Here is a 26,623-nt window from a genome sequence, read left to right as displayed (position 1 = left end):
ACATCCCATGACAATGTAGGAATTGCAGACCGTTCAATACATAGTAGGCTACTACCTCAATTTAAGGGCACATACATGTAAGGTAACATGTTAACATAAACTTGAATAAAGTCATTGTATCGAAGATGTGGTTGTTGTTAATCATTTGAAGTCTGCCCTGGACTGCAGCCAGACTACTCATAGACTTCATACACAGTAAAGTCAAGCCATAAAAACGCGTACAGAAGAAAAAAAACATGAAAGTGACAGGTTACCACTTTTCAGTTGGTCGGCGGCAACTGTGCAATGGCTTGTCCCTCCACGGCCTCCGTTGCAGTACTAGATGGCGTTGGTCAGCCATATTGTCTCTGATACAGCAGAAATCACACACTGGCACACACATACACACAGAGGCGACGGAGGGAGGCGAGGATCGTTGGCTTCACGAAAGTCATCTTACTGGGAAGCATTTCGGTCGTCGGACTGATCAAGGGGGTGAATAACCAATGCAGTGTGTTTGTACTGTTGATAATGCAGACTCCCATTCTCTGTGTAAACTAGCGATTGTTCCCGTTAGCCATGCTAAGGTTAGCGAGCTAGCAATTTAGGCCCGCCTAGAGCCGATAAGTTACTAAAACCTTCTGCTCACACTCAGAGACACTCCAGTCGGGTGGCTGCAGCTAACGTTAACTACTAAGCTTTAGTCATTGGAGCATATAACTAACGTTAGTTTATCCACTGCATGACACATTTGTAAACACCCTATAATGTTACATTTTCTGTGTTAGGAGATTATCGACATATTAACATTACCGATATCGCATCATTCCGAATGAATATATGTCACGTTAATGTTAACGGTAGCTAAATTGGTCAACATGAGTTTTGCACACAACACTGTGCAGGGTCTTCCTAGCTCAGACTCACAGAAAAAAAGAATTGATTGATTTAGCCTTCGGGCCCGAAAAGTGAAGCCAATGCGGAAGTGTCTTAAACCTACGTTCTATCTAATTTCCAGCAGGGGGCGACTCCACTGGTTGCCGTTGAGTATGGTTTCAGTCGCTACTTTCAAGTCTTCTTTAAAACATGGTGTTTGTTTTGTAAGTTATGGTCCAATTTATTTTAAAATTGACAATAAAGCAGGGGATGCTTTAGGGACATGGTTACATGCCGGCCTGTCAAGAATCATTTGTATCCATGGCACTGTGTACATTAATTAAGCTGTGAACTTATTTTTGAGTGATCGCACTGCAACTGCTGCGTCGCTATTCACAGACGGACAGACTGGTCTATTATTTAGAAAGCTGAGATCGCGGATGCGAACAGGACAGAGAAATTCCGGACTCCAATGGCCCCGAGAGCCACAGCCCCAAACACATTACAATCTTGCTTGCTATTTATTATTACAAAAGTTATCTGGAAAAAACAGTGTCTTACATAGTTACGTAATGTTAGTAGTCTTCTCTCTCTCCGGTGCTGGGCGTGTTTTGATCGATAAATATAATGGCCATCCAACAATCCTTCTGAAGAAAGTTTGTATATGCTATTTGATGATAATACAAATAAATCCACATTTTCTGTTGATGTTCTTCCTGGTAAACAAGTAGCTTATGACTGGCGACCAGCCTCGCCCTCTGCTCTTTGACCTTACCTTTCCACTCTGACCTAAGCAGCCTTCTGTCATGTTATCATTTAAAATATAAATATTTAAACATTATTATACCTTTTCTGACAGGCACCTCATCTGCTGAGAAATAATGATACATTTATTAAGGCACATTGCCAAACTTGCACTGGTGTGAGGATTTCTGGCTTTTCTCTATTTCATGTCATTTTAAATTGATGGATGAAGACACTGCTGACACCTATCAGTATGAATAAGGAATTCAATTTCTCTAATTCTTAATTTCCTTTCCCACCTTCTTTGTCAGCTATCCCACCTTGCCCCTGGTGGCCCCCCCCCCATCCTCAGGCAAAGCCTACCCCTCCCCTCCCCCCCAAACCCTTGCCCCGTTGGGTCAACCCCTACCTTCCCTCCTCTTCCTCCCTCTCTCCCACCCATCCTCCCTGTACTTCCTCCGCTGCAGTAAAATCTCCCCACCATCTCTGCCAAGCTGTCGGACATGTCGGGACCAGTGCCAAGCCGGGCCCGAGTGTACACCGAGGTCAACACTCACCGGCCCAGGGAGTACTGGGACTATGAGTCTCACGTGGTTGAATGGGGGTAAATATTTTGTTAACCCTAACCCTTATTTTCCACTGGCCACGTTTGTGGTGCGTTCCGGAGGTGCCACAGGATTGTTCCGTTCTCCGTCATGCACCATACCACACCACACCAGATGCGGAGCGTCTTGCTTGCCTGACTCACAGATTGTATTGTCTCTACAAGTACTTGAAAGAACAATCACGTGTTTGTTAGCTAGTATCTACTGTCCACTCCAGTAATTAAACTCCACGCCCTCTCTTTTCTGGTGTCGTCCATGGTGTTGTAGAGGAAGCGTGTACGATATTGGGGGGTGTTTTGGTAAATTGACTTGATGCTCTCGCTGTTTCACTTCCTGCTTGGCTGTCCAAATGCCTTGTGCGTTGAAAATAGACCTGGCACGTATCTTTAGCGGAGGGAGAGCCACATCACGCACGCCTGGGACGTGCAATGACGCGGGTTGTTGAATATCAAGCATTAACTTGAATGGCTGCGATTGCTCGCGGGTGCCGGGCGCCTCCAGAACTATGGCGTTATATATGTGCCTCATTTCTGAGCGAGTAACTGTATGTTTTGAGCGCAGATAACTATATTTGGAAACCACATTACATTTTGAACAGAAATTAACACTGGCAAAAAATAATTTCGTTTAAGCAAAAAAAAAAAAAACTATTCCGTGCTCAGTAAATATATTTGCATGTTTGCTATTATCAATATAAATGTGCAATAATAACCCCTCTCACGCAGTTTACTCATGTGCCCTCTCAAAAACTCTTTCTCTGCGCGCAGGTAGACACTGCTGCGCGCAGGTCATGTCTTCCTCACTGTCAACCTCTTCATTCTGTGCACGCTCAACTCTTGACACACTCGCTCAAATGTTCACAGCGTTAAAAGTGTGCCACAAAATCAACCAGGTAAAGGTCAATTCTGATAAGGCTGTTCGTCTCCAATTAGATCACAAGTAGCAGGAAACATATCTCCGGGGGAACAGTCTTTTGATACAACACCTGCAGTGATTCCCTAGTAATGGGTAGCCTATTTCTGCTGTTGTCAGGGGGTACTTGGAAAGATTGTGGGGCAGCTTAACTATTCAAAATAATAATTTAAATTATGATTTATTTAAAACAACATGTCAGCTAAAACAGCTCAACACAGATGTTTAAACATATGACTGGTAGAAATAAATAGCTAAAGTAGGCCTACTGACTCAACAGTTAAAATAATTAGCTAAAAGTGATGGATGACTGTTGAAACATTAAGCCACACTTCAAGGAGTAGGCCTAGGTAGTAGAATTTCTGACCAAAATGTTTACAGTTCAGTTGCATGAAAATGTAAAAATATTCACTTTAATATAATAAATAGTGTGAACACATTAGGAATTGATAGGGCGGGGTATATGAGTTAATATGACGGGGCTGTGGGGGAACCTCAGACCAGAAAGGTTGGAAAGCACTAATCTACAGTATTTTATATTATTGACCTACCAGTATATTACAGACATGCCTTAATAGTTGTGGTAATAATAATAAACAACGTTGTGTTGGAATTACAATAACCCATCTCCTTGTGTGACTAACGTCATCCTTCACAAGCAATCTAATGTTAGCCTAGCATAGATAAAGTCTATGCATCCAACATGTCATCCCAACACACCTAAAATGTCACAATACAGCCACATGTAAGAAGCTTGTAATACTGGTTATGTAGTTATCGTGTTTTATTAACCTTAATTCTGTTTGCCAAGGCTATATTTTGTTGGCTTGCAAAGTAACTATCCATTGCTAATGTATGTCAAAAATCAGTAGCTGACTTATGTTACTGCCAAGATATGGTTTCATTTTAAATGCATTTAAAAATAAATAAGGATATACTAACGTTACCATGCACAGTGTAAACACATGACAACACTTCACGAGTCTTACACCTCTGTGGTCTCCAGTGAAACCATATCTTGGCAGTAGTTAGCTAACTTTTCTGCTTTTTGAGATAAATTACCGTTAGCAACGGATAGCTCCTTCGCAAGCAAATATAGCAACAGAATAAAGGTTAATAAAACATGGTAATGTAACCAAAGTTTTAAAAACTACTTGCACGTGGCTATAGTGTGACATGTAGTGCCTACTGCTGTTCAGTCTCTCATTGCAAGACCTAACTTAGCTACAGTGCTGCGAGGCCTGTTCAGCTGACATGTCAGCTGCATAGACTTATGTTATGCTCCGCTGCTGTGTGCTAACTTAGCTAGATTGCTTGTAAAAGGATGAGTCAAACTAATGCTAGTTACACATGGAGATACGAGTCAAACAAAAAACTGCATTATAATACACACAAATATTAAGACATTTCAGATCAGAATCAGAAAAGCTTTATTGCCAAGTATGTTTTTTTACACAATCAAGGAATTTGTTTTGGTGTTGTAGGTGCATGTCACACATTCTCTAAAATAGTTAAACAGAACAAATATAAGTATGTATGTTACACACACACACACAAAATGTATTAAAAATACAACCCAGCTGATGTTGTTTTTTTGTTTGTTTTTTTCTTTCACAGAAACCAGGATGACTTTCAATTGGTGCGTAAGCTAGGGCGTGGCAAGTACAGTGAAGTCTTTGAAGCAATCAACATCACTAATAATGAGAAGGTGGTGGTGAAGATACTCAAGGTAAAAATATTCCGAGACACAGGCTTCGATCAAGGCAATTGCTCTGATGAAATGATTAAATGCTTTAATCCCATGTGCCTAACTGCCTTGTCTTTTTCACCTTTTAGCCCGTGAAAAAAAAGAAAATCAAGCGTGAGATCAAGATTTTGGAGAACCTACGTGGAGGTCCTAACATAATCTCCCTCATCGATATTGTGAAAGACCCAGTAGTAAGTATAGTACAGTGGGGGAAATAAGTATTTGACCCCTTGCTGATTTTGCAGGTTTGCCCACTTACAAAGAATGCAAAAATCTACAATTTTAATCATATGTACATTCTAACAGTGAAAGACAGAATCCCAAAGAAAATTCCAGAAAATCACATCATATGAATTTATTAAAATTGATAACCATCTGATGAGGAAAAACAAGTATTTGACCCCCTGGACAAACAGCAAGTATTCTGGCTCCTACAAGCCAGTTAGTCTTTCTTTAAGACACAGCCCCAATCCGAACCAATTATCTACATCAAATATACCTGCCTCACCTCGTTACCTGTATAAAAGACACCTGTCAACACCCAAACAACCAGCATCCAACATCACTACCATGGGCAAGACCAAAGAGCTTTCTACGGACATCAGGGACAAGATTGTTGATCTGCACAAGGCTGGGATGGGCTACAAGAGAATCGGAAAGCAACTTGGAGAGAAAAGTTCAACTGTCGGTGCAGTTATCAGGAAATGGAAGAAGCACCACACCACCGCCAACCTCCCTCGATCTAGGCCTCCACACAAGATCTTGCCTCGTAGGGTGTCACTGATCATGCGTACGGTGAGGAATCATCCCAAAACCACAAGGGGGGAACTGATGAATCAACTGAAGGCAGCTGGGACCACAGTTACAAAAGAAACGGTTGGTAACACACTACGCCGTCATGGATTGAAATCCTGCAGCGCACGCAAGGTCCCCCTGCTCAAGAAGAAACATGTACAGGCCCGCATGAAGTTCGCCATTCACCACCTGGACGACTCAGAAGAGGCCTGGAAGAAGGTGATGTGGTCAGATGAGACCAAAATAGAACTTTTTGGCCTCAACTCAACTCGTCGTGTTTGGAGGGCAAAGAACACCGAGTACAACCCAAAAGAACACCATCCCCACCGTCAAGCATGGTGGTGGCAACATCATGCTTTGGGGGTGCTTTTCAGCCAAGGGGACGGGACAACTCCATCGTATTGAGGGGAGGATGGACGGGGCCATGTATCGTGGAATTCTGGACCGAGATCTCCTTCCCTCAGTGAGAGAGCTGAAGATGGGTCGAGGATGGGTGTTTCAGCACGACAACGACCCTAAGCACACTGCCAAAGCAACAAAAGAGTGGCTGAAGAAGAAGCACATCAAGGTTCTGGAGTGGCCTAGCCAGTCTCCAGACCTGAATCCGATTGAAAATCTTTGGAGGGAGCTTAAAATTTGAGTTGCCAGGCGACAACCTCGGAACCTGAATGATTTGGAGGCTGTCTGCAGGGAGGAGTGGGCCAACATCCCTGCCGAAATGTGCATAAACCTTGTCACCAACTATAAAAACCGTTTGACATCTGTGGTGGCCAATAATGGCTTTTCTACAAAATATTAACATGGTGTTTGTCCAGGGGGTCAAATACTTGTTTTTCCTCATCAGATGGTTATCAATTTTAATAAATTCATATGATGTGATTTTCTGGAATTTTCTTTGGGATTCTGTCTTTCACTGTTAGAATGTACATATGATTACAATTGTAGATTTTTGCATTCTTTGTAAGTGGGCAAACCTGCAAAATCAGCAAGGGGTCAAATACTTATTTCCCCCACTGTATATTGATTGGCAAGAAAACGTTGGTCATTAAGTACAGCAGAGGTCATATATAAATTATGTTTGTATTTTTCTGACTGTTGGAATGTCTGAAATATCATTACTGTACCAATAGCGTGGCAAGCCCACCACCTGTGCAAGCTTATCGATTTTGCTTGGGAAGTATGTGTCTGTAAGTACTTAACCAGCTACGGTCGTTAGTTCGATAAATGTATCTTAGCAGTTATACAGCCTTGTATTTCTATGTTGTGTCAGGGCTCTCTCCAAAGAATGGAGCAACAGTGCACTGTTGATACATCATGATGTAGGAGAGCCGTCATTATCATTTAAAATTAAGATTTCTGCTTTGACATAAAAAAAAAAAGTTTTTCCTTTACCGTTCATTATGACAATAATAATTAGTTGAAGTTGAGCCAAAAAATACCTTTTTGATTGTTGCTCAGCAGTTTTAAGACATCACTTGGGCTCTGGCAACTTGTGACTTAAGAGGCTGATTAATAGAAAATATAACAATAGATCAAATTGTGAAAGTTGGTTGGTAGCAGCTCTAGTTCACACTGTCAGCAACAAGGGACCATCTGTATGCGTTTATTTTTCAAACTTTTAGTATCGAAACTGCTATAATTATTATGAAATATTTCTGTATTTATTGTAGCTAACGAGTGCTAATTGCATAGCAGTAAGTAGGGGGGAAAAATTCAAACACTTGAGCACTGACATCAACTCAACAATAGATTCAACTGTTCCTCAATCCCCATTTTGGAGATGTTGGTTAACTAGAATTTAAAGTCACAATCTATAAATGTGGAAACTGAATGGCTGTATTGCACCTCATCAATTGTAAAACAATATATGAAGGAAATTAGAATGCATGGTTACAGAATGTAAACTTTTTTTATTGTGCAAAGTAGTAAAATAAATGAACTTAAATAGATATGCTGACAACTTTAACATTGCTGATAGTTGTATAAACACTACCTTGGCCGCCTTGGTATGTTGTTGTAGAAAAGTGGGAAACTGAATGTAGTGCCGCTGTCAGCTTGCTTCGGTGGTGTTAGTATGTTTGGTGGTGTTTTTCTTGACTGTAGTGGGACTGTAGATGGGTTATTGCGTTTATAATGTTGCTCCACCGCTTGCTTCAAAGAGTAACGTTAAGCACGATGGCAACAACAGTGGCTAAATTATGTCGTTTTTTTTTTTTTTTTAAACAAAACTTTGGAACAGCAGACTGCTCCTCTCTTGGGCATATGTTTTTTTTTTTTTTCTGCTTTATTTTTTTCTGGTCTTTCTTCATCCTCTATCTTTCTTCTCTGTTCTTGAATGTGCAGTGGCAACCAGAGCGTCTCCCAGCTTAACAGACTGTTATACTACCTGGCTAGCTAGCAGCTATAACGTTCGTCAGAGTAAATTTGTAAATGTACAATTAAGTGTTACAAATTGTTTGTCACAAATTGTTGTGTGCCAGTGTGTTTTACCCTGTTAAAGAGAGTTAGTTGTGGGTTATTTAATTTTTTATTATAAAGTTACAATCATGAATAAGAAAGTGTACACAGTTAACAGGGTTTCCATTCTCTATTCGCTCGACCGTAGCCATAGCGCTCTCTGTGGCTATGCACCGGTGTAACGGTTTGTGAAGAATTCATATAATTTGGAAAATGTAAGACCTGTATACCGGTTGAGGCAGTATTCTACCCAGCACTACTATGGCAGCTAATTCCTTTGCACAATAAGTATCAATCTGCGCTTTAGAGAAAATATTAGACTTCTGAACTTGCCGTTAACTACAGGATTTCGCTGCCTTTTTTTTTTAATATATTGTTCTGGCCCAAAATGCCTTAATTTGCGGGAGCTTTTGTAAAAAATTGCGATAAAAGTTGCAATGTCTTTTGTATTTTTGTTGCAGTGAAGTTGCGAGATACAATGAAAATTGCAAAAGAAAGTTGCAATTTTGTTTTTGGTATACTTCTTTAAAAATAAAAGGAAACTTTTTTGAGGGAGAATAAAACTACTCTGGGCTGAGTTTACCTAGTATCCTTACCAAAAAGGCTCAGGATGCTGCAAATATTATTATTGTTATTATTATTATTAATAAATATATATATAAATATATAATATAAAATAAAAATTTCTGTCAATGGCTTGTTGATCTTTTTGTTTAATTTCCTATCCTGGGCTGGGACACGCATTCATACGGTTTGATAAAGTACTTATTGGACTTTAACTTATCATTGCACATACAATAACGAGCGTAGCTATCCTCAATTTAGGTTATCTTGTACGTCTCTTCTCTAGTTTTTCCTGCATCCACTGTGTGTGTTTGTGTGTGTGCGCGTCAGTCACGGGGAGAACTGAGCAGCAGCCCTGCCCGCTGCAGAGAGACAGCCGGATTGAAACAGCAGCAGCTTTCAGCGACTTTAGAGTGAAAAAAACATTACAGCGTACATTGATGTTAAAATGTATACAGGTTGGAAGGACTGTATGAAATGTGTTGTACGGTCTTTCGGTGTAAGTTTTGTTGGTAAATGTGAGATGTTTGAGTCACGCACGTCTCGTCTCATATCATAAACAAGGAAATTAATCTGGTGACGTACGTGTGTTACGTCAACCCGTTTTCACTCTCGCTTGGTCTCAGCGTCACATACTGACGCAAAGTCTGGCATGTGGGACTGCTGCGATTGGTTGAAGTTGTGGGAAACTCCGGTTATTGGTCTAATTTGCGGTAAAGTTGTGGTGATTGGTCAAAATTGCTTGTGACCGAATTCACGGTGATTGGTTGAATTTGCGTGAATTGTTGTGATCGCGAAATCCTGGAGGGACTGATCTGCACACACACTGCCGTGACACAGAGCAGGTTTAAAATCAGCAAAGTATCCCTTTACGACGGGGAACTGAAACTCTGCTCTCTTCAAAGCCACCGTACCCCATTGACCAAACCGTAATTTTACCTCGCAGAACACGGGAGTTGCTGGTCTACACACTGCCTTGGTTGGTTAGTTAGTGTTATTGTGTGCCTTTAGTGAATCCAAATTCTTTAGCGTTCCTCATTTTGTTCTGGCACGTATGCGAACCGCTCACGCCCCTTGTTTTCTTCGCCTTCAAAATAAAAGCCCGGCTACTTAGAATGTTGTTTTCATTTGAACGTTTATGCTGCGGCTGGAAAATTAACCAGCGACATCATTGCGTTATAATCGATTATGGTCGGCCACTGCATTGATGCAGCATTGTCCATGTCCGCGATGCAATGCATCGATTATTTGATTCATTTCAACACCTCTACTACAGACAGTTACATTGTGCATGGAGTCACGGCGGTGCTCTGCGGAGAGTGAATAGGGGAAGCACTGGAATGGATATTTGGTGTAGTTTTCTAAAAGAACGGGAAACCCTGATTTATGAAACTGCCAGAATGCCGTTCTGGATCGTTCCAGCCCACTTCAACCCCTTATCACAGCTAACAATGCCCTTCAGCCCAGTTCAGATCAAATATTCTCAATGAGGCGAGTTGAAACTTGCAATTACTTGCAATGTGCCGGTCTGCAAGGTTCTGAAACCTGCCAGTTTACCCCAATGTGACCAATATGGTGTATCATCTCCATAGCAACGACTCTCTATACATCCATTCTAACATATGACTTTTCAGGCTTTTTTGTCACTGGATATGATTTGTGAATAAGATAGTGAGATACTTACTACAGCTGCATATTTGGTAGTGATAAAATGGCTAAGACAATGGTGTATGGTCTGGCTATACCACCTATCTATTCTGGGATAGGGTAGAAAATGCTCTGGCTTGTTCTTTAAATAAAACAATCACAGATGTCCTTGGCAGTGCTAAGCCCCGATAGTGGAGATGGCTAGAGGGAAGGGACATTTGGCCCATCCCTCACATACTGGGTGTGTCTGATGTGACGCTTTATCCCAGGAATGTACATTCGTTGAGCCAAACTACTGCTTAATTGACTGTCCACACGCTGGCTAAGTTTCCTTGCTTACTTGTGTATAGAATATGAATGAGACATTTGGGGACTTGGCCATAGTGTTGCTCACAGTGTGGCTGCCTGGTTAGTTGGTACAGAGTTTGCATTAGTGCCATAGCTTATTACAGTGTTGCTGTTTCAGTAAAATAGATAAATAACCTGGGCCCAGTGGTAAAATGTTAATACACAACCTTTTACTTTTTCAGTCCAGGACGCCTGCCTTGGTCTTTGAGCATGTTAACAACACAGACTTCAAGGTAGGAACTAAACTTTACTTTTTTTTTAATCCTATAAAAGTTTGTAAGATTATGGAAAGCTCCTTTCTTGGCATACTCGTTGTTTTCCTGTATGTGTGTGTGTGTGTATGTGATGGAGGAATATGAAAGTCCAATGCTATGTCTTCGGTGCCATAAAGTCGACCATCGTCTGGTTCTATCCTCAATCACTGGCACATTTCCACAGGTTGTTGTGAGATGTGATGTATGGCTGTTCCATGAATGTGTGCTGCTGGTTTACTGTAATACATTGCCATAGAAAGCCTAATGGTATTGTTCTTATCTCCAGCAACTGTACCAGACCCTGACAGACTATGACATCCGGTTCTACATGTACGAGATCCTCAAGGTATGTCTTTCATGGTTTCAGCTGCCTCTCAGCTCATAATCTAAAACATCTAAATGTCCTGAGGGAGGTGAAGCAGTCTTTAAGCAAGACTCCGTACAACTCCTTGTTTTGATTTTTGCACATGCTTGGGTATTCGTAGAGTACCATCAACGTTGTGTGTGTTATCTAGTAGGCAGCATCTGCTCATCTGTTGCTATCTGTTTTGCAATTACTGGGAAGAAAAAAAAACTGACCAATGGATCACAAACTTCCTTTGCTCTTGTCTGTAGGCCCTGGACTACTGCCACAGCATGGGAATCATGCATAGAGATGTAAAGCCACATAATGTGATGATTGATCATGAACACCGCAAGGTGAGTAAATAAGTCGGTCAGTGTCTCCCCAACCTTGTTTGGTTGTTTTGTGTGATATATGTGTATGTATGTATGTATGTATATATATATGTATATATATATATATATATATATATATATATATATATATATATACACACACACACACACACATATACACACACACATATATGTATGTATGTATATATATATATATATATATATATATATATATACACATACATACATACATACATACATACATACATACATACATACATACATCAAAAGTTTGGACACACCTTCTCATTCAATGTTTCTTTATTTTCATGACTATTTACATTGTAGATTCTCACTGAAGGCATCAAAACTATGAATGAACACATATGGAATTATGTACTTTACAAAAAAGTGTGAAATAACTGAAAACATGTCTTATATTTTAGATTCCTCACAGTAGCCACCATTTGCTTTTTTTGATAACTCTGCAAACCCTTGGTGTTCTCTCAATGAGCTTCATGAGGTAGTCACCTGAAATGGTTTTCACTTCACAGGTGTGCCTTGTCAGGGTTAATTAGTGGAATCTTTTCCCTTATTAATAAAAAAGCAAAGGGTGGCTACTTTGAAGAATCTAAAATATAAGACATGTTTTCAGTTATTTCACACTTTTTTGTTAAGTACATAATTCCATATGTGTTAATTCATAGTTTTGATGCCTTCAGTGAGAATCTACAATGTAAATAGTCATGAAAATAAAAAGGAAACGCATTGAATGAGAAGGTGTGTCCAAACTTTTGGCCTGTACTGTATATACTCACTCACTCACTCACGTTGAACACATGCACAGTCGGTTTGTAGTTGCTAACTGCTTAATTTCCATGTCTGTAGTTGCGCCTTATTGACTGGGGTCTGGCTGAGTTTTACCACCCAGGACAGGAGTACAACGTCAGAGTCGCCTCCCGCTACTTTAAGGGACCCGAGCTTCTGGTGGACTATCAGGTACAGCTGTGTGCTTTAGGTGGAGTTGACATGTTCTGAGTCAGGATTTATGGGGCATTATTGGCCGAAACTGATCACATCTATTTGCAGTCTTCAATTTATTGTGTAGCATTATTTATGTATTTTAATATTCTATTATAACGTTGTATATTAAGTATGAAAATTAAGAGATGAGAAAGTATTATTAATTGATAACTGTTTATTTATTGACAAGCAACATGTGCAACATCTTCCACTCATGTCCGCAAACGTCCCATCAGTGTCGCTCTCGTGCGACTACTCTCAAAGCGACTGTCTGTATTGGTTCTGTCTGGTCCAAGAATTTCAAAGCAGTGAGCCACTGTGGCTGCCTGATCCATACCGGAAATCAACTTGTTTTGCTTATGTTCGAACATGTTTGAGGTCAGGCATTAAACTCAGAATAGTTAGGGTCAGGCGATGTGACTTGAATGGATCAGGTTTTGGGTACGGATCAGGCAGTGACAGCACCTGAGGAGCTTTCTGTGCAGGGTGCACAGGGCTCGAGAGTGCGACCAATTTGTAAGGGTGCGACTAAGATTTTTCCTAGGTCGCACCGGTGCACCTAACGTCCTCGCATCCGCTGCCTCTCGACTAACGAAACAATGTCGTTTATATCAATATGGTTTAATGTTGCGTTATATGACCCGTTCCTTCTGTAAAGCCGTGCCTGTGTTTGGATCTCTCTGCGCAGCCCCGCCCCCCATTCACTCACACACGGCAACATGGAGAGACACAGCGCCGCTGGTCCAAACTCCCGACATTTGTCTACAGTTTTAATTGTTATTAACACAGCTGTATATTGTTAAGTATGAGAGGGAAACCTGTATTGGTACCAGTATTTCTGCTGGTAACTCTCTGTTACTGCGGCCGCCACGGCGAAAACTACATTAGAAGTTATTAAATGCAACTAATTTCAGTTCGTTGAGTAATAGCGTGTAAGACGGAGCCTGCTGGATCATAGTTCATAAAAATGCAGCGCAGTGACGATATAGACATTTCATAGCCTACACAAGACGGGTGTAATGCTGCTAATGAGTCAGCCGTCACTCTCTGAGTAGCCTAGCATATGCTTCAGTCCATCGCACTCCCTCTTCGGTCGTTTTTTTGATAGGAAAGCTGAAGACATGAAAGGGGTAGGGGGATGACATGTAGGAAAGGGCCGCAGGTCGGAGTCAAACTTCTATATTTACCAACTCGGCTATCCGGGCGTCCTCTTTCTCTTTTAATCGGTCTGTTATTGTTGTTGAAAGCTTATGAAGGAGCTTTCTCAGATATATATTTTTTTATATATCCTAGGCTATTTATTTTAGATAACTTTCATTTACATGTGTTGCAGCTGTATATTTTCAAACTGGTAAAGGAAACCCTGTCTTTGCATTTTATTTTAATCTCAATCTGTTTTAATAAAAGCGCTTGTGAAAAGTGGCTTTGACTTAAAACTGAACATGTAGCCCACTTTGTAAAAAAAGAAATCACAGAGCTATAGATCGTGTATCGCCATTCAGCGTTACGGCGATCCTAGGGAAAATTTGGGTGCACCTAAATAAAAAAAGTTAGGCGCACCAGTGCAACCAAGGCAAAAAGTTAGTGTGGAGCCCTGGTGCAGTTTTCCTTTGATATACAGTATGTATATGTACCCATACATCCTTGTTTTCAGGTTCCAGTTTTCTCTGAGCCCAAGCAAGGCTTTGCCCTAATTATTTTGACCGCCAGATGAGAATCTCGTGCTAAACAATGCCCTGATACAGTTTGAGAGAGGACGGAATAACTTATTGTGTAAATGGACTGTTCTTATATAGCGCTTTTCTAGTCTCAACAACTACTCAAAGCGCTTTAACATTGTACAGGAACCATTCACACACATTCATACACTGTGGCCGAGGCTGCCGTACAAGGTGCCACCTCTCTACCACTGAGCCACAGCCGCCCCTAAATTGTAAAACCTTAAAATATGTAGTTAATTGTGGTGTTTTATTGGCCATCAACCTTGCATTTAAACGCAAATTGTCAGAAAAATAAACTTGAAACTTAAACACTTGGTTGCGGTTACGACTGTGAGACACATGCCTGTTTGGAAGCGTAGCTGTTGCTTGAGATGTGCGAGTAAAAAATGAGTCCGACACACTTGCGCTCTAGACAAGGGGGTTAGAGACAACTTACCAGTGCCAGACCAGTGAAGCCATTTTTATCATTGTGTGAAATTGTCTTGCATGTTTCGTGTCATCGGATCTGCTCTTTTGACCAGCCTTTATAGAGTCCACCGATCATATTATTTAGAACAATTTCCGGCCAATAACAGTCAGTTATACTGGAACCTCTTGCTTTTTGATTTGGTGTCAATGGTAACAGGTTAAGGGAGCAGAGTGGCTCGGCTGCGTTAGAGATTCGGAGTGTCGATATTTTGTGCTCATTGCGCATCACGTTGTGACTTTTTTGCTGTGTCACCAATGATATCAATACAATGATTGTAACCATTCCTATTTATACATGTGTTTATGATTAAAGTCTTTACTAGAGCACAACGTTTTTTATAGATCTAACCATTTAATTTTGCTCTCAAGGTACAAAACTTTCTTCTGGAAGTTCCACTACAGTCACAACACTGCTTATACAATATATATTTATGCAGAATTTCTTAAAGGATTAATCCGGCACAAAATGAACCCAGGGGTTAATTATATATGTGTACCGAGTCGACCGTTCTCTATCTGGGATATGTTGTCGTGCTAATCGAATGTGACCAGTTTTATCGCAAACTGCTCATTCCCTTATAACGCTAGTCGTCGGGGCACAGCTAAAGTAAAAAGAAATTGCTATTTCTATAATACCAACAAGGCTCAAAATAGCGCCACAATGGTAGCATAATGAGGGTCCCTAAATGTAAACCGAAGCATTGAGAACTTTGTAAGTGTACATACAGTTTAGAAAGACAGTACCGTTCACGTATACAGGCGGACGTCATCTTGGGAAAACAATCACGACCAGTCGAAAGCCGTGCATGAGCTATGTTACTGGTTACTGGTTGCACGGCATTCGTTGTTTTACTGGTCGTGACTGTTTTCCCAAGATGGCGCCTGCCTGTATACGTAAACGTCTTTCTAAAAACTCTTTTTAATAAACTGTCTGTACACTTACAAAGTTCTCAATGCTTCGGTTTACATGTAGGGACCCTCATTATACCAGTGTGGTGCTATTTTGAGCCTTGTTAGTGGTATAGAAATAGCGATTTCTTTTTACTGCATCCCTAGCTAATTTGATTTATTTGCTTTAATCCTATCTGTGATGCCTTTGACACTTCTGTGTGTTTCAGATGTATGACTACAGTCTGGATATGTGGAGCTTGGGCTGTATGTTGGCAAGCATGATCTTCAGGAAGGAGCCTTTCTTCCATGGACATGACAACTATGACCAGGTAAACACAAAGCAGGGTTGACTGGTAGGGCTTTCTCTAACTACTGTAAATGCCACATACAATTATCTTCATCGGAAGGCTATGGGGTGACAAGCAACTGCGTTTTATAGCTTGCCAGAAATGTAGCTAGCCATGATTATTGTGATTGCATTTCTGCCTTGAGATCTTGTGAGAGTGGCAACTGCCAGGTATTTCTTTAACTGATTTGTCTTGAGACACAAGTATTTTAATTTTAACACTCACTGAATACTTAATATTGAAATATTTTACTTTGAAAACCTTTTTTGAAAAAAAAAATTATCTGTTCTATATTCACCTCCTTTAAAATTAAAGTATGACATTTCTTGATTTTCATTTTTAAAAGCTACAAGAACAGTCTTGAGATGCACCCAATCATTAAATGGCGTGTTGATTCTCCTGTGAAAGGATTAGTGTCCGGGATTTATGATAAATTGATGCAAGTATCCGTAGGAGAACTCCCAATAGTAAAGAAATAGGATCGAGAGCTGAGCCCGGAGGGGAACGTAATTAATTGGGATACAGTTTAGGACAACATTTCCCACTGTTCCAAGAACCTAAATCACCAGCAGATCCACTTCAACATATGCCATAGGACATATTGGACCCCTCAGAAGACATGCGTCTCTGAAGCCATTCCTACTCCCTATTGCACATTCTGCCAACCTGAACAAACTGGAACTTTCCTGCACATGGTCTGGGAGTGTGAACAGGTGCATGAGTTTTGGAATAAAACATCAATAATATCTGATGTGATAGGATGTCTACTTCCTACTGACCCGATTGTTTTGTTACTTAATGATGACTCTAAATTACACCTGCTTGGGAGACTGCGACCAAGAAAATGATAGCTCAGCGCTGGCTCTTCACCGCCCCCCCCAACTCACTTTGTATAAAACAGTGGTTGGCGTATTTTTTGGACAGTTATGCTTGAGCTCTCTACAGCAAGGATTAACAAAGCTAAATCGACTATAGACCTAATGGCCTCAGAATCACAAGAATTAGAGGAGAGCAACTCGGCAAGGTGTGATTTCTTTGTGATTTGTTTTTTGACCGCAGAGGGTGGGAATTGGGAGAGGGTTGTTGTTCTTGTTCAGTTGTGTTTGTCGGTTATGTATGTTCAACAAATATAAAAATAATAAAAAATGGATCTTAACTCAAAACAAATATTCAAATTTAGCTTCTTTTTTTTTTGTCACAAACTCGGATCCAAAAATGTAAGTTTCCGAGTTTAAAAAAAATAGATTCAGGTTGTTACTTGTTTGTGCTCCTGTAGTTGGTGAGAATAGCGAAGGTTCTGGGGACTGAAGACCTCTACGACTACATTGACAAGTACAATATTGAGCTGGAACCTCGTTTCAACGATATCCTGGGAAGGTGAGAGCAGTTACCACTGACACATGATGATGATGGTGATAGTGCTGTCTTGATATGTAGGCTTTTGTTTTGTCCAAATGCCTCATGTCTGTCCATCCCATTCTGGTGAATGCAATATCTCCGGACCCCTGGAGGGAACATCTGCAAATTTGGCTAGTGATAGACCGATTTTATCGGCCGGTCGATATATCGGGCTGATATTCGGCAATAGTTTTTTCCCGGCATTATTTACAGACAGGTGTCCACAGGCAGCTCTGTGTTGCTGCAGTTCACCTGCAGACCATGCACTGCCCCTCCCCCACTAGCAGAGTGCTGGTGCTGGAAGCCTGCCAGGCTTCCAGCACCATGGCAGTCTTAAATTACAAATCAAGCACTTTATTTCAATGGCTACTTTTCAGGTTCATTTTCTTAAATTATTTAAATGTGTTGACTGACATTTTGTGATGACCTGATTATATCTGTCTTATAATATGTCCGCAGGCAATGCATTATCAAGGCTGTGTTGTAGATGTTGATGAAAGCCTTTTACCCTTGCACAGTTAACCATATGCAGTGCACCCATCCATATGATGCACATTGCACACATAATTTGGGTGATATGAATGTAAGATGATTGCAGAAGTGACACTGATCTGTGTTTTTGTTTATTTTTAAAGAAATGGCAGAGCAGATTCGGAAAACAAATCCAGTGTGGCAGGGTTTACATTTTTATGTTGTAAATTGAGGGAGCAAAAGCAGTTTCAACTCCGAATATCGGCTCAAGAAAATCGGCAGCCCGTATCGGTCAGCGGCTAAGGCTGATGAAAAAGAAATTGGTATCGGCATCCGTGCGAAAAGGTTGAACTGAGTGGATTTTGGTGGTTAAAGGTGCAATATGTAATATTGTATGTAATACTGGCAGCTAGCGGTTAAAATAGTTACTGCACTACCAATTCAAAATACTGGAGAGTCGTTTCCCCCGCCCCCTCCTGCCCAGACTCGAAGTTCACAGAGGTTGCCAGGCTGAGACCGCAGCATTCACAACAATGTAGCTGGACGCTTTTCTCACATAGCCAGACATTACTCCACAGCACAGCAGAGTAGCTAACGTTAGATGCTGGCTATATTGACAGTCATAAAAGCCCATGCTCACGCGGAGCTCTGTAACCAACTGACAGACACACTTTTTCGGCTTAAAATTACAGTATGAACCGCTAAAAACACAACAACCTCACCGTCCTCTCCACACGCCAGTCAGGCACACTTCCTCGGCTTAGAATTACAATACGAAACGCTAAAAATACCACTACCTTGCCGACGGAACACACTTCATTGGCTTAGAATTACGGCAACAATTGCTAAACACACTGCAAACTCACAGTCCCCTCTTTCCAATTTACAGCCCCCCTCTCATGGCTTAAAATACTCACCGTTGTCGGCTCCAGCCGCTGAAGAGGTTACACGCTGTAAACAGCCATGGGCTGCTTGCCTGGTCCTCCCGGTAACGTTAGCAGTTAACAGGTTAGCATGGCGGCGTTAGCCGGGACCAGTCGGGATCACTTTACTGGCTGTGTCTCAATTGTTTTTGCGAGTAACCAACCCGGGTACTCCAGCTATATAATTCAATGTGACACAAATGTTGAAATGACAAAAAATGCCCTTCCCTAGTAGCTGTGATAAATTAGCCTGAAGCTAATGCTTACCGGTTCAGGAGAAAATAAGCCAACTCTGCGTCCTTTTGGGCTCTAAGCTGTGTCCATGTTTCAAATACATCTCCAATATTTACCAGGGGGTTGTTACGTCTCTGGTCACGCATCTGTTAGAAACATGCTGTTTTCTTTTTTTTATGTCATGTAGAATCTATCTCCGTTGATCTTGTTTGTTTGCTGCTTTCATGGCTGTACTACCGTTACAGCTGTAGCGCGCTGGGTTTACGTTTTTACAGGTATATCTGGCCACCCGGCCTGCCTGTTAAACTGGGCCATTGATAACAACACACAGATCAAAACATAAACAAATTCCGTCACGGAATGTAAATTTCAAAAAGAAAAAATACTGATATTAGCCTTGTTGTCAGAAAAGATAGAATTACATTTTAACATGTTTCCTTAATATCTGATGAGGCATTGGTGTCATTTTTGGATTTATTACAGTACAAATATTACATATTGGACCTTTTTAAAGGTCAACTTCACTGTGATGTCATCATGTTCTGCAAAACCCTTAACTGAGGAAGAGAAGGGAGACATTTGGTCGGATACCGAGTTGGTGACACTAGGCTCAACACAGCATTCCGGGATGGTAGAAAAACGTGTTCTGGTTGACGAGCAGTTAACCATAGGCCTCATAAATCCACCGGAGTTTAGAACGCCAACACAAAGAAAGTGGAAGGTCATGGACATCCGGCCGAAATGAGGGACATCCAGTGGAATTTCCAGCTGCACTGAACAATCCCAGCAATGAAATGTTGTTGATATAGACTAGGTGACACTAATGTTGAAACTGGTGATTGTTTAGATCTTCTGTGCTGCCGGGTTGAAGATGTGTGTAAAGCATCCAGCATTGTGCCAAAACTCAAGACTTGATACCTTTTTTTTATAAATTTCTTCAAATTCTACACTACAGATATTATATATGTCTGGACAAACTGGTAAAGGCATACAACCACGAGGAGGTAATTCTCGTCTTGATTTGCCTTTTACCTTCAGGCATTCTCGTAAGCGATGGGAGCGGTTTGTCCACAGTGAGAACCAGCACCTGGTCAGCCCCGAGGCTTTGGATTTCCTGGACAAGCTGCTGCGATATGACCACCAGGCCCGGCTAACTGCCCGCGAGGCCATGGATCACCCTTACTTTTGTAAGCCCTCATAATCAGCCAGTGTTTTGTTTATAAGAATGAGATCAAAATCCATAATAGCAATGACAAAATAAGTGATTTCTTTATCTTTGCTGTTCCTGCAGTCCCCATCGTGAAGGATCAGTCTCGTGTGGCCGGAGCCAACCTGCCCAGTGGGAACACAGCTGTTGGCACAGCCAACATGATCACTGGTGAGAATACTCACACGTGCCATGAAGAGATTGTACTGCCCCCAATCTGGTTAAACATTTATGGCAACATCCCCTCATAATGTCTTTCTGTTGCTGCAAACCACAAGCTTCCAAAGACACGGTGGCTTCATCTGTTAATACTTCCATTTATGTGAAGGGTGTTGCACCCGAAAGTAGGGCTGGGCGATATGGAGAAAATCAGATATCACGATATTCTTGACCAAATACCTCGATATCGATATTGCGGCGATATTCTAGGGTTGACAATTGGTGCTCTAACAAAAATATCTTCACACTTAGATTTTAGATAAATAATCATCAGTAATGTGAACATAATATCTAAGTGGGGAAAAGGCAAATAATAGAAGAGCTAAAACAGTCTGGTAAGTTCAGAAAAGTACATCACTTTACTGTAATGCAGCCTTTAAAACCAGGAAAAGTGTGTTATGTCATATCACGATATTACCATATCCAAAATCTAAGACGATATCTTGTCTCATATCATGATATCGATATAATATCGATATATTGCCCAGACCTATCCGAAAGAGCATCGGCGCTGGAGGGAACATCTCCCCTGTGCTTCCCGACCACGGTCCGGGAGCCTGAAACAGGGCTGCGGTCAAGGCAGCTGTCGCTTGGATTCCTGGGTCAAATCAGCCAATGCTAAAATTACAGTGCACCTGTATACTGATACTTATGATAAATGCATTCAAATAGCATCTGAGCGATAGTTGGCTTGACCACAGTGAAACGGGAAAGGTGTAACAACGTGGAGACTGCTGTGCACACGCACATGGCACACATTTTTGTTTAATTAAATTAAAAAATGTTGCGTTTTTGAGTCGCACTTAGATTAATTGTGCAGCCCTATTCAAGACAGCTGCACCCTGTACCGCTCTCCACACGGACACATCTCGCACATACACTGATTCGTCTGATAGGCACTGCGCTACTCTTTATGTTATGCCCAATTCTTTCAACAGCATTTACACTCTACATTATGCTTTGTTTTGTTCTGTTGACTGAAGCAGATGACTGTGATGAGTGCTCACATGACCAACATGGCATCTTTTACTGTTAAGGTTATTCTTTATCTCTACCCGCGCCTCTAGCTGCACTTTCTCCACCATTTGAGTCGTTCTTCTATCCAAGTTAAAGCCACACTCAGTTCTCAGCAGGGCTTTATAGAAAGGACACTCATGGTCAATCACAAAAATGCCAGGTGGATCGATGTCTGGTGAAGCCCACACAGCAGTCACGGTGGTGATTTTGTTTTTACTTGTTGTACCTTCAGGCTAGGGCTTGGGACCGTATGCTTTTGTCCAGAGTGGATTCTTTCAAGATACATGGGTGCAGATTCGATTAGTATTGGGATTTTCATTGACTGCGATTCTAGAGGTATTGCAATTGACAATATTGCGTTGTGCAATTTTCTTTTCCTTCTTTAACAAAAACTAAAGTTGAATAATACACTTCTAGAGTCAGCATGGGCCGGTATGAGATTCTGACGGTATGATAACCTCCAGCCAAAATACCACGGTTTCACGGTATTGCAATTACAGCTCTTAAACGTATTATTTTGAAATGTCTGGGTAAAAAACAAACCAAATGTACACAATTGTTGAAGATTTAAACAACAGACGTGACACCAGCTTATTTTAACACTACAGTAAAAGTACTAACTTAGCAGAAAATGTGTACTTGAAGTTACGATAGAAAGTAGTGGTGCGCGATACTTCGATCCGATGCCAAGTAAATACAGGGCCAGTATCGCCGATATCGACAAGATACTGATAGGTTGTAAAATTAAGGATGACTTTTCATGACCTTTAGCCTAAGTGTTTTTGTGATGTTTTTTTTTTTTTTTTTTTTTTCATTTGGATTATTAAAACCCAGGACAGAATTTTCATATGCTTGTATAAATCGGTTGTGTTACCACTGTATCTTACAGCCTTTTTACAAATTATACAGCTTGCCGTTGTTTCATTTTTGGCCTGAAAATATAGCTACACGACGGTCCTCATCCCCTCTGCCATTCTTCTGCTCCATCTTGTGTGTGTGTGTCTGTGTCTGTGTCTGTCGCTGCCTGGCTTGTTGTTTGCCTGGCGCCGCTGAGTCACGTAATGGTACAACATCAAATCACAACAGGGGGGAGGGGGAGCAAAGTGTGCCTGCTCCGTGCTGTGACGGGATCGGCACTTGAAAGCACTTACCAAGACACAGACAGCCAGGTTTGCCTCTTTGATGAAACCGCAACAGTGCATACTGGAGAGAAACTAAAGTATCGATCTAGTTACACTGGTATTGATCACTATCAATTGGTAGTATCGTTGGTATCGATATTAAAGATATTTGGATCGATCCGCCCACCACTATTGGATAGGAAACTAGCAGACGTTAGCCCTGTTATCTGCCTCGGTAGCAGCCTGAAGTAATTACTATTGCTCTGGTGTAGACGCATATAGCCGACGGCCGACCGTTGACAGAAAACCCTGTCGATATGATCAGTCACGTCCCCGAGGTCCAAAAAACTGCCTCGGGACACATCAAAAAGACGAGAGGAGACGAGACGTAATACGCCTCGATAACAGCAGGCGGCGCTAATCTGTAATGTCGCCCAAGAAATGAAAACCGGCAGTTGATTGGACGAACGCGTCACATGGGTTTGTTTTCTCCGGATATTCAGACCTGGACTGTCATGGCGGCCGTTCAGAATACGATCTCATATTGTACTAAAGTAGTTCACTGAAACGTGTTTCTGAAAACATTTTAAGCGAGAAATAGGCCGTGCAGTTGCTGAATCTGTCTTCATTTCAGCTCAACAAGTCAGTTTAAAAGATTTTCATCAGATTTTGAGAGACTGTAGTGACCTCATTCCGCTCGTCATTTCCGAGTGAGTCCCGTCAGCCCCCCAGACGGACGACGGCACGGGACACACCGAACCGATTTGAGTCACTGACCTCGCCAGACTGTCCCACGGCCGATAATCGGCCTGATGTGTCCCGGCCCTTAGACATGCTACATTAAAGGGGCACTATGCAGTTTCTTTAGCTTAATTTACCTTACTGAACAGCTTCGGAGTCATTGGAACGGTTATATGACTTTTTTTTTTCAAGTTGAATGGTGGTCGTCTCGCCCCTCTATTCCGAAGCTGTAGGGGGAGCTCTATAGAGAAACCTGCGAGCAAAATCGAAGAAAACGGCAAAGAAATGGCTAAAACTGCATAGCACCTATTTAACTCTCATATCTGATTGCAAAGGTTCATTCAAAGACAGCGTTGCGTTACATTGAATTTGTTTTGGGCGTCTGTGCTTTTTCGGTACCCGAAAAATTCCCACATTTGAAATGTATCATAACATATTGAGACATAGCCGGCTTCAGTCATTTTAGACGTGCGGGAAGAGTTTGAGGGTTTCATCTCCTGCAGCCATCATGCACAGACCCTCGCACCAACAACAGGAGGGGGAGGGTCTGCCATACTCAACGCTTGGCAGGCAGAGGGATTTCTGAACTGCACTTCCTGTCCGTGACGATTCATAAAAAACAGCTCCTACCGCAGGAACGATATAACGGACATTTTTGTGGTTTTGAAATCATTACTTTTTCATACCGTGATATGCCTTTTACACCCGAGAACCAGCCCATGCCTATTCTAGAGACAATATGTCATGATACATTTCAATTGTTTTCTTAAAAGAATGCTATGAACATGTCAGTCTGACATTTATTTAATTTGTAAAGATGTACATAACCTGTATTTTCTCAATTTTTTGCTGTTTTGCTGGATTGAATGTAGTCGTCGTTGGCGGTACCGTATAAGCAGAACATACTTAGGGGAATCATTGGTTAATGAAAAGAATATTTTAAAAATTGTTGCATTAAAAAAAAAAAAAAAAAAAAAAAAAAAAAATCACAATGCCTACGTGAATCAATGTTTTTTTCCACCCCTAATTCAGGCAGCCAGTCTGAAGTTGTGCATTTATCAAATATATTGACGTGACTTTAACTTTGTCAAATAGTCGCCGTGTCTGTTTGGGTCAATTTTTGATGAATAGCAAGAAAGATGGTGTGCTGAACTAGGGCCACACCATCTTTGCACGTTTGTTTGGTGACTGAACTAAGTATTTGGTATTGGTTTTCTAACCGTCACTCTGGCTGTCGTTCCCTCAGGTATCTCTGCCTTGCCAGCCTCCACTGCCCTGGGCCCTTTCACTGGCTCGCCGGTCCTCTCTGCCTCCACCAACGTCCTGAGCACCCCGGTGGCAGCTGCTGTCGGTGCCCCGCAGTGATACCCCACCCAAATCGCCACACTCACCACCTTCTCCCCAGGCTCTCCAACACCACCTAGCATAGGGGAGGGGGGTTACTAACCTTCTGGCTGAAGGAAGCAGTTGTCTAAGAAAAGAACGATGTTTTTCCGTTCCTTTTCCTCCTCAAATGAACTTGTTAACCTGACGTCTGAAATGAATGTTCTGTGTTATTGAAATATACAGGTATTCCTTTCATTTTCCCACAAGCCGTAGTCAATACAAAGGGTTGCGTGTCTGTGTGTGGCGAGTCTGAGACAGTGTCATCAAGGGCTGATTCGGGGACTTAACAACCCGTCCTGTGTGTTTTAGATTGCACTGTGAAGGCAGTGGTCAAAAAGTACATCAGTAGAAAGCAAAAAAATAGATGTTGGCCATCAGGACCAAACAGAGCACATCCTGTATAGTTTACTAATGCAGCATTGTCAAAAACAAGACCTGATGACACTTAATTTATCACCCCAAGTGAGTCTCAACACCCTCCAGATCACAGCATTTTGGAAGTGTTTAGTGCTGTTCAGTGCTCCAAGTGTATGTGAACACAATGACACTTCAACACTTTCTGAGTAGTTTTGGCTTGCATTTCTTGCCAAACCAGATCACCAGTCTTCTTTTGATATGCGGCTGTCCGTCACATCATCTGTTATTAAACATTTTTGTATTGAAATGTTCTAGACTGCTGGATAAGGTTCGTCACCATCAAGTGGTTTGACTCTAGTGTTGTACTACGATCTCTTGAGAAGCCAGGTAAGGTTCATTCAGGTTCTCAAAGAAATGGTTTCTCAAATGTGCTGCTTTCCAGTTCCTTGAATTACTTCAAGACATAACCAAAGTTTCCTCAGTTGGTTGGAAGAAGACACTGACCAAACCTAGTTTTGTTTTGTGGGAGTAGCTAATGGAGATACTGTAATGCAGGTTGACAATGTGGGTTCTAGTAAATAAGATGACAACATGATACAATAAGCTGCAGGTGACTGAAGTGCTGTAAGCCATTCTAAGATCTGTAATGAGTAGTGACATGGGTAAGCTTTGTGACAAGACATTTTACTGGCTTTCACAAACCTGTTGAGGGAAATGTTGGAGTTGAATAGCACTTCAAGGGTAGAGTTTTTCCCAGTGTTTTAGTTTGAAAGTGTACGTTTTAGATCCGGCTGTACATGCGCATCTTTTTTTTTTTTTTTTTTTTTTTTTTTTTTTTTTTTTCAAAACCTGAAAATGCAAATAAATCTGAACATGTGTACATTGACCTGAGAACGGAGCAATTTGAGTCCCTACATCGCTGTATATATTTTTATGTCCTTATGTAGAAGACTAGTATTTGAAAATATTTGTGTAAATAAACACGTGTTTTATTTATCAGGAACATTTGACTGTCATGTTCATACAGACCACTCTTCTTACATATACAACAGTGCAAATTATGGATTTAAAACACTGCTACAATTTACAGTATAAGTTAAAGGTTTTTCCAAGTTTTTGAATGCATTATTTATAAACTTTTATTAAAATTGAGAGTTAATAGTTACTGTAATTCTTCCTTCTGTCCATACTGGTTGTGTAGTTATCCCTTTCTAATGTGACACTAACAAACAGAATTCACAGTCCATTTTATATGCTGTGCTAATATGAGGCTCCAGCAGTCTTGAGTTCGACAAATCCGAAGTGGATATCTTCTGAGTTAGCCTCGGAGTACAAAATCACCTCAGTGTTAAAAGAACAAAACAAGGACTAGATTTTGTCCACGATTTAACATTTGAGTCAAAATAGGGAGGTATTACTTTGTGGCCAGTATGGGCAGGAAGATTAAATACGAAGACAAATAACTTTAAATGTCATATGCACATGTTGGTAAT

General features: G+C 41.2%; 1 protein-coding gene and 1 non-coding gene across 3 annotated transcripts; both read left to right on the top strand.

The window, feature by feature from the left end:
- Positions 1-314: 314 nt before the first annotated feature.
- On the top strand, positions 315-26,133 carry csnk2a4 (casein kinase 2, alpha 4 polypeptide). 2 transcript variants are annotated; one of them, XM_028576364.1, is made up of 13 exons: positions 315-474; positions 1,952-2,203; positions 4,734-4,845; positions 4,953-5,054; positions 10,857-10,907; positions 11,215-11,274; positions 11,544-11,627; positions 12,495-12,605; positions 15,937-16,038; positions 17,333-17,433; positions 20,121-20,269; positions 20,374-20,460; positions 24,634-26,133. In XM_028576364.1, the coding sequence occupies exons 2-13, from the start codon at positions 2,103-2,105 to the stop codon at positions 24,750-24,752; spliced, it is 1,179 nt and encodes a 392-aa protein (XP_028432165.1). In that variant the 5' UTR covers positions 315-474; positions 1,952-2,102; the 3' UTR covers positions 24,753-26,133. The 2 variants fall into 2 exon arrangements, with proteins under 2 accessions (XP_028432165.1, XP_028432164.1); XM_028576363.1 differs by having other exon boundaries at positions 1,911-2,203.
- LOC114554995 (small nucleolar RNA SNORA57) lies at positions 10,966-11,106 on the top strand. Its single transcript, XR_003692514.1, has one exon. It is a non-coding gene; the product is annotated as a small nucleolar RNA SNORA57 (small nucleolar RNA).
- Positions 26,134-26,623: the final 490 nt, after the last annotated feature.

Source organism: Perca flavescens, chromosome 4, assembly GCF_004354835.1.
Source record: "Perca flavescens isolate YP-PL-M2 chromosome 4, PFLA_1.0, whole genome shotgun sequence".
NCBI classification, from domain to species: domain Eukaryota; kingdom Metazoa; phylum Chordata; class Actinopteri; order Perciformes; family Percidae; genus Perca; species Perca flavescens.
This window is presented reverse-complemented; position numbering and strand designations above follow the sequence as displayed.

Excerpts from the sequence above, each read along its gene's own strand:
- csnk2a4 (XM_028576364.1), top strand. The coding sequence starts at position 2,103 with ATGTCGGGACCAGTGCCAAGCCGGGCCCGAGTGTACACCGAGGTCAAC. Across the intron at positions 10,908-11,214 it reads TTAACAACACAGACTTCAAG|CAACTGTACCAGACCCTGAC; the intron begins GTAGGAACTAAA and ends TCTTATCTCCAG. Across the intron at positions 20,461-24,633 it reads CACAGCCAACATGATCACTG|GTATCTCTGCCTTGCCAGCC; the intron begins GTGAGAATACTC and ends TCGTTCCCTCAG.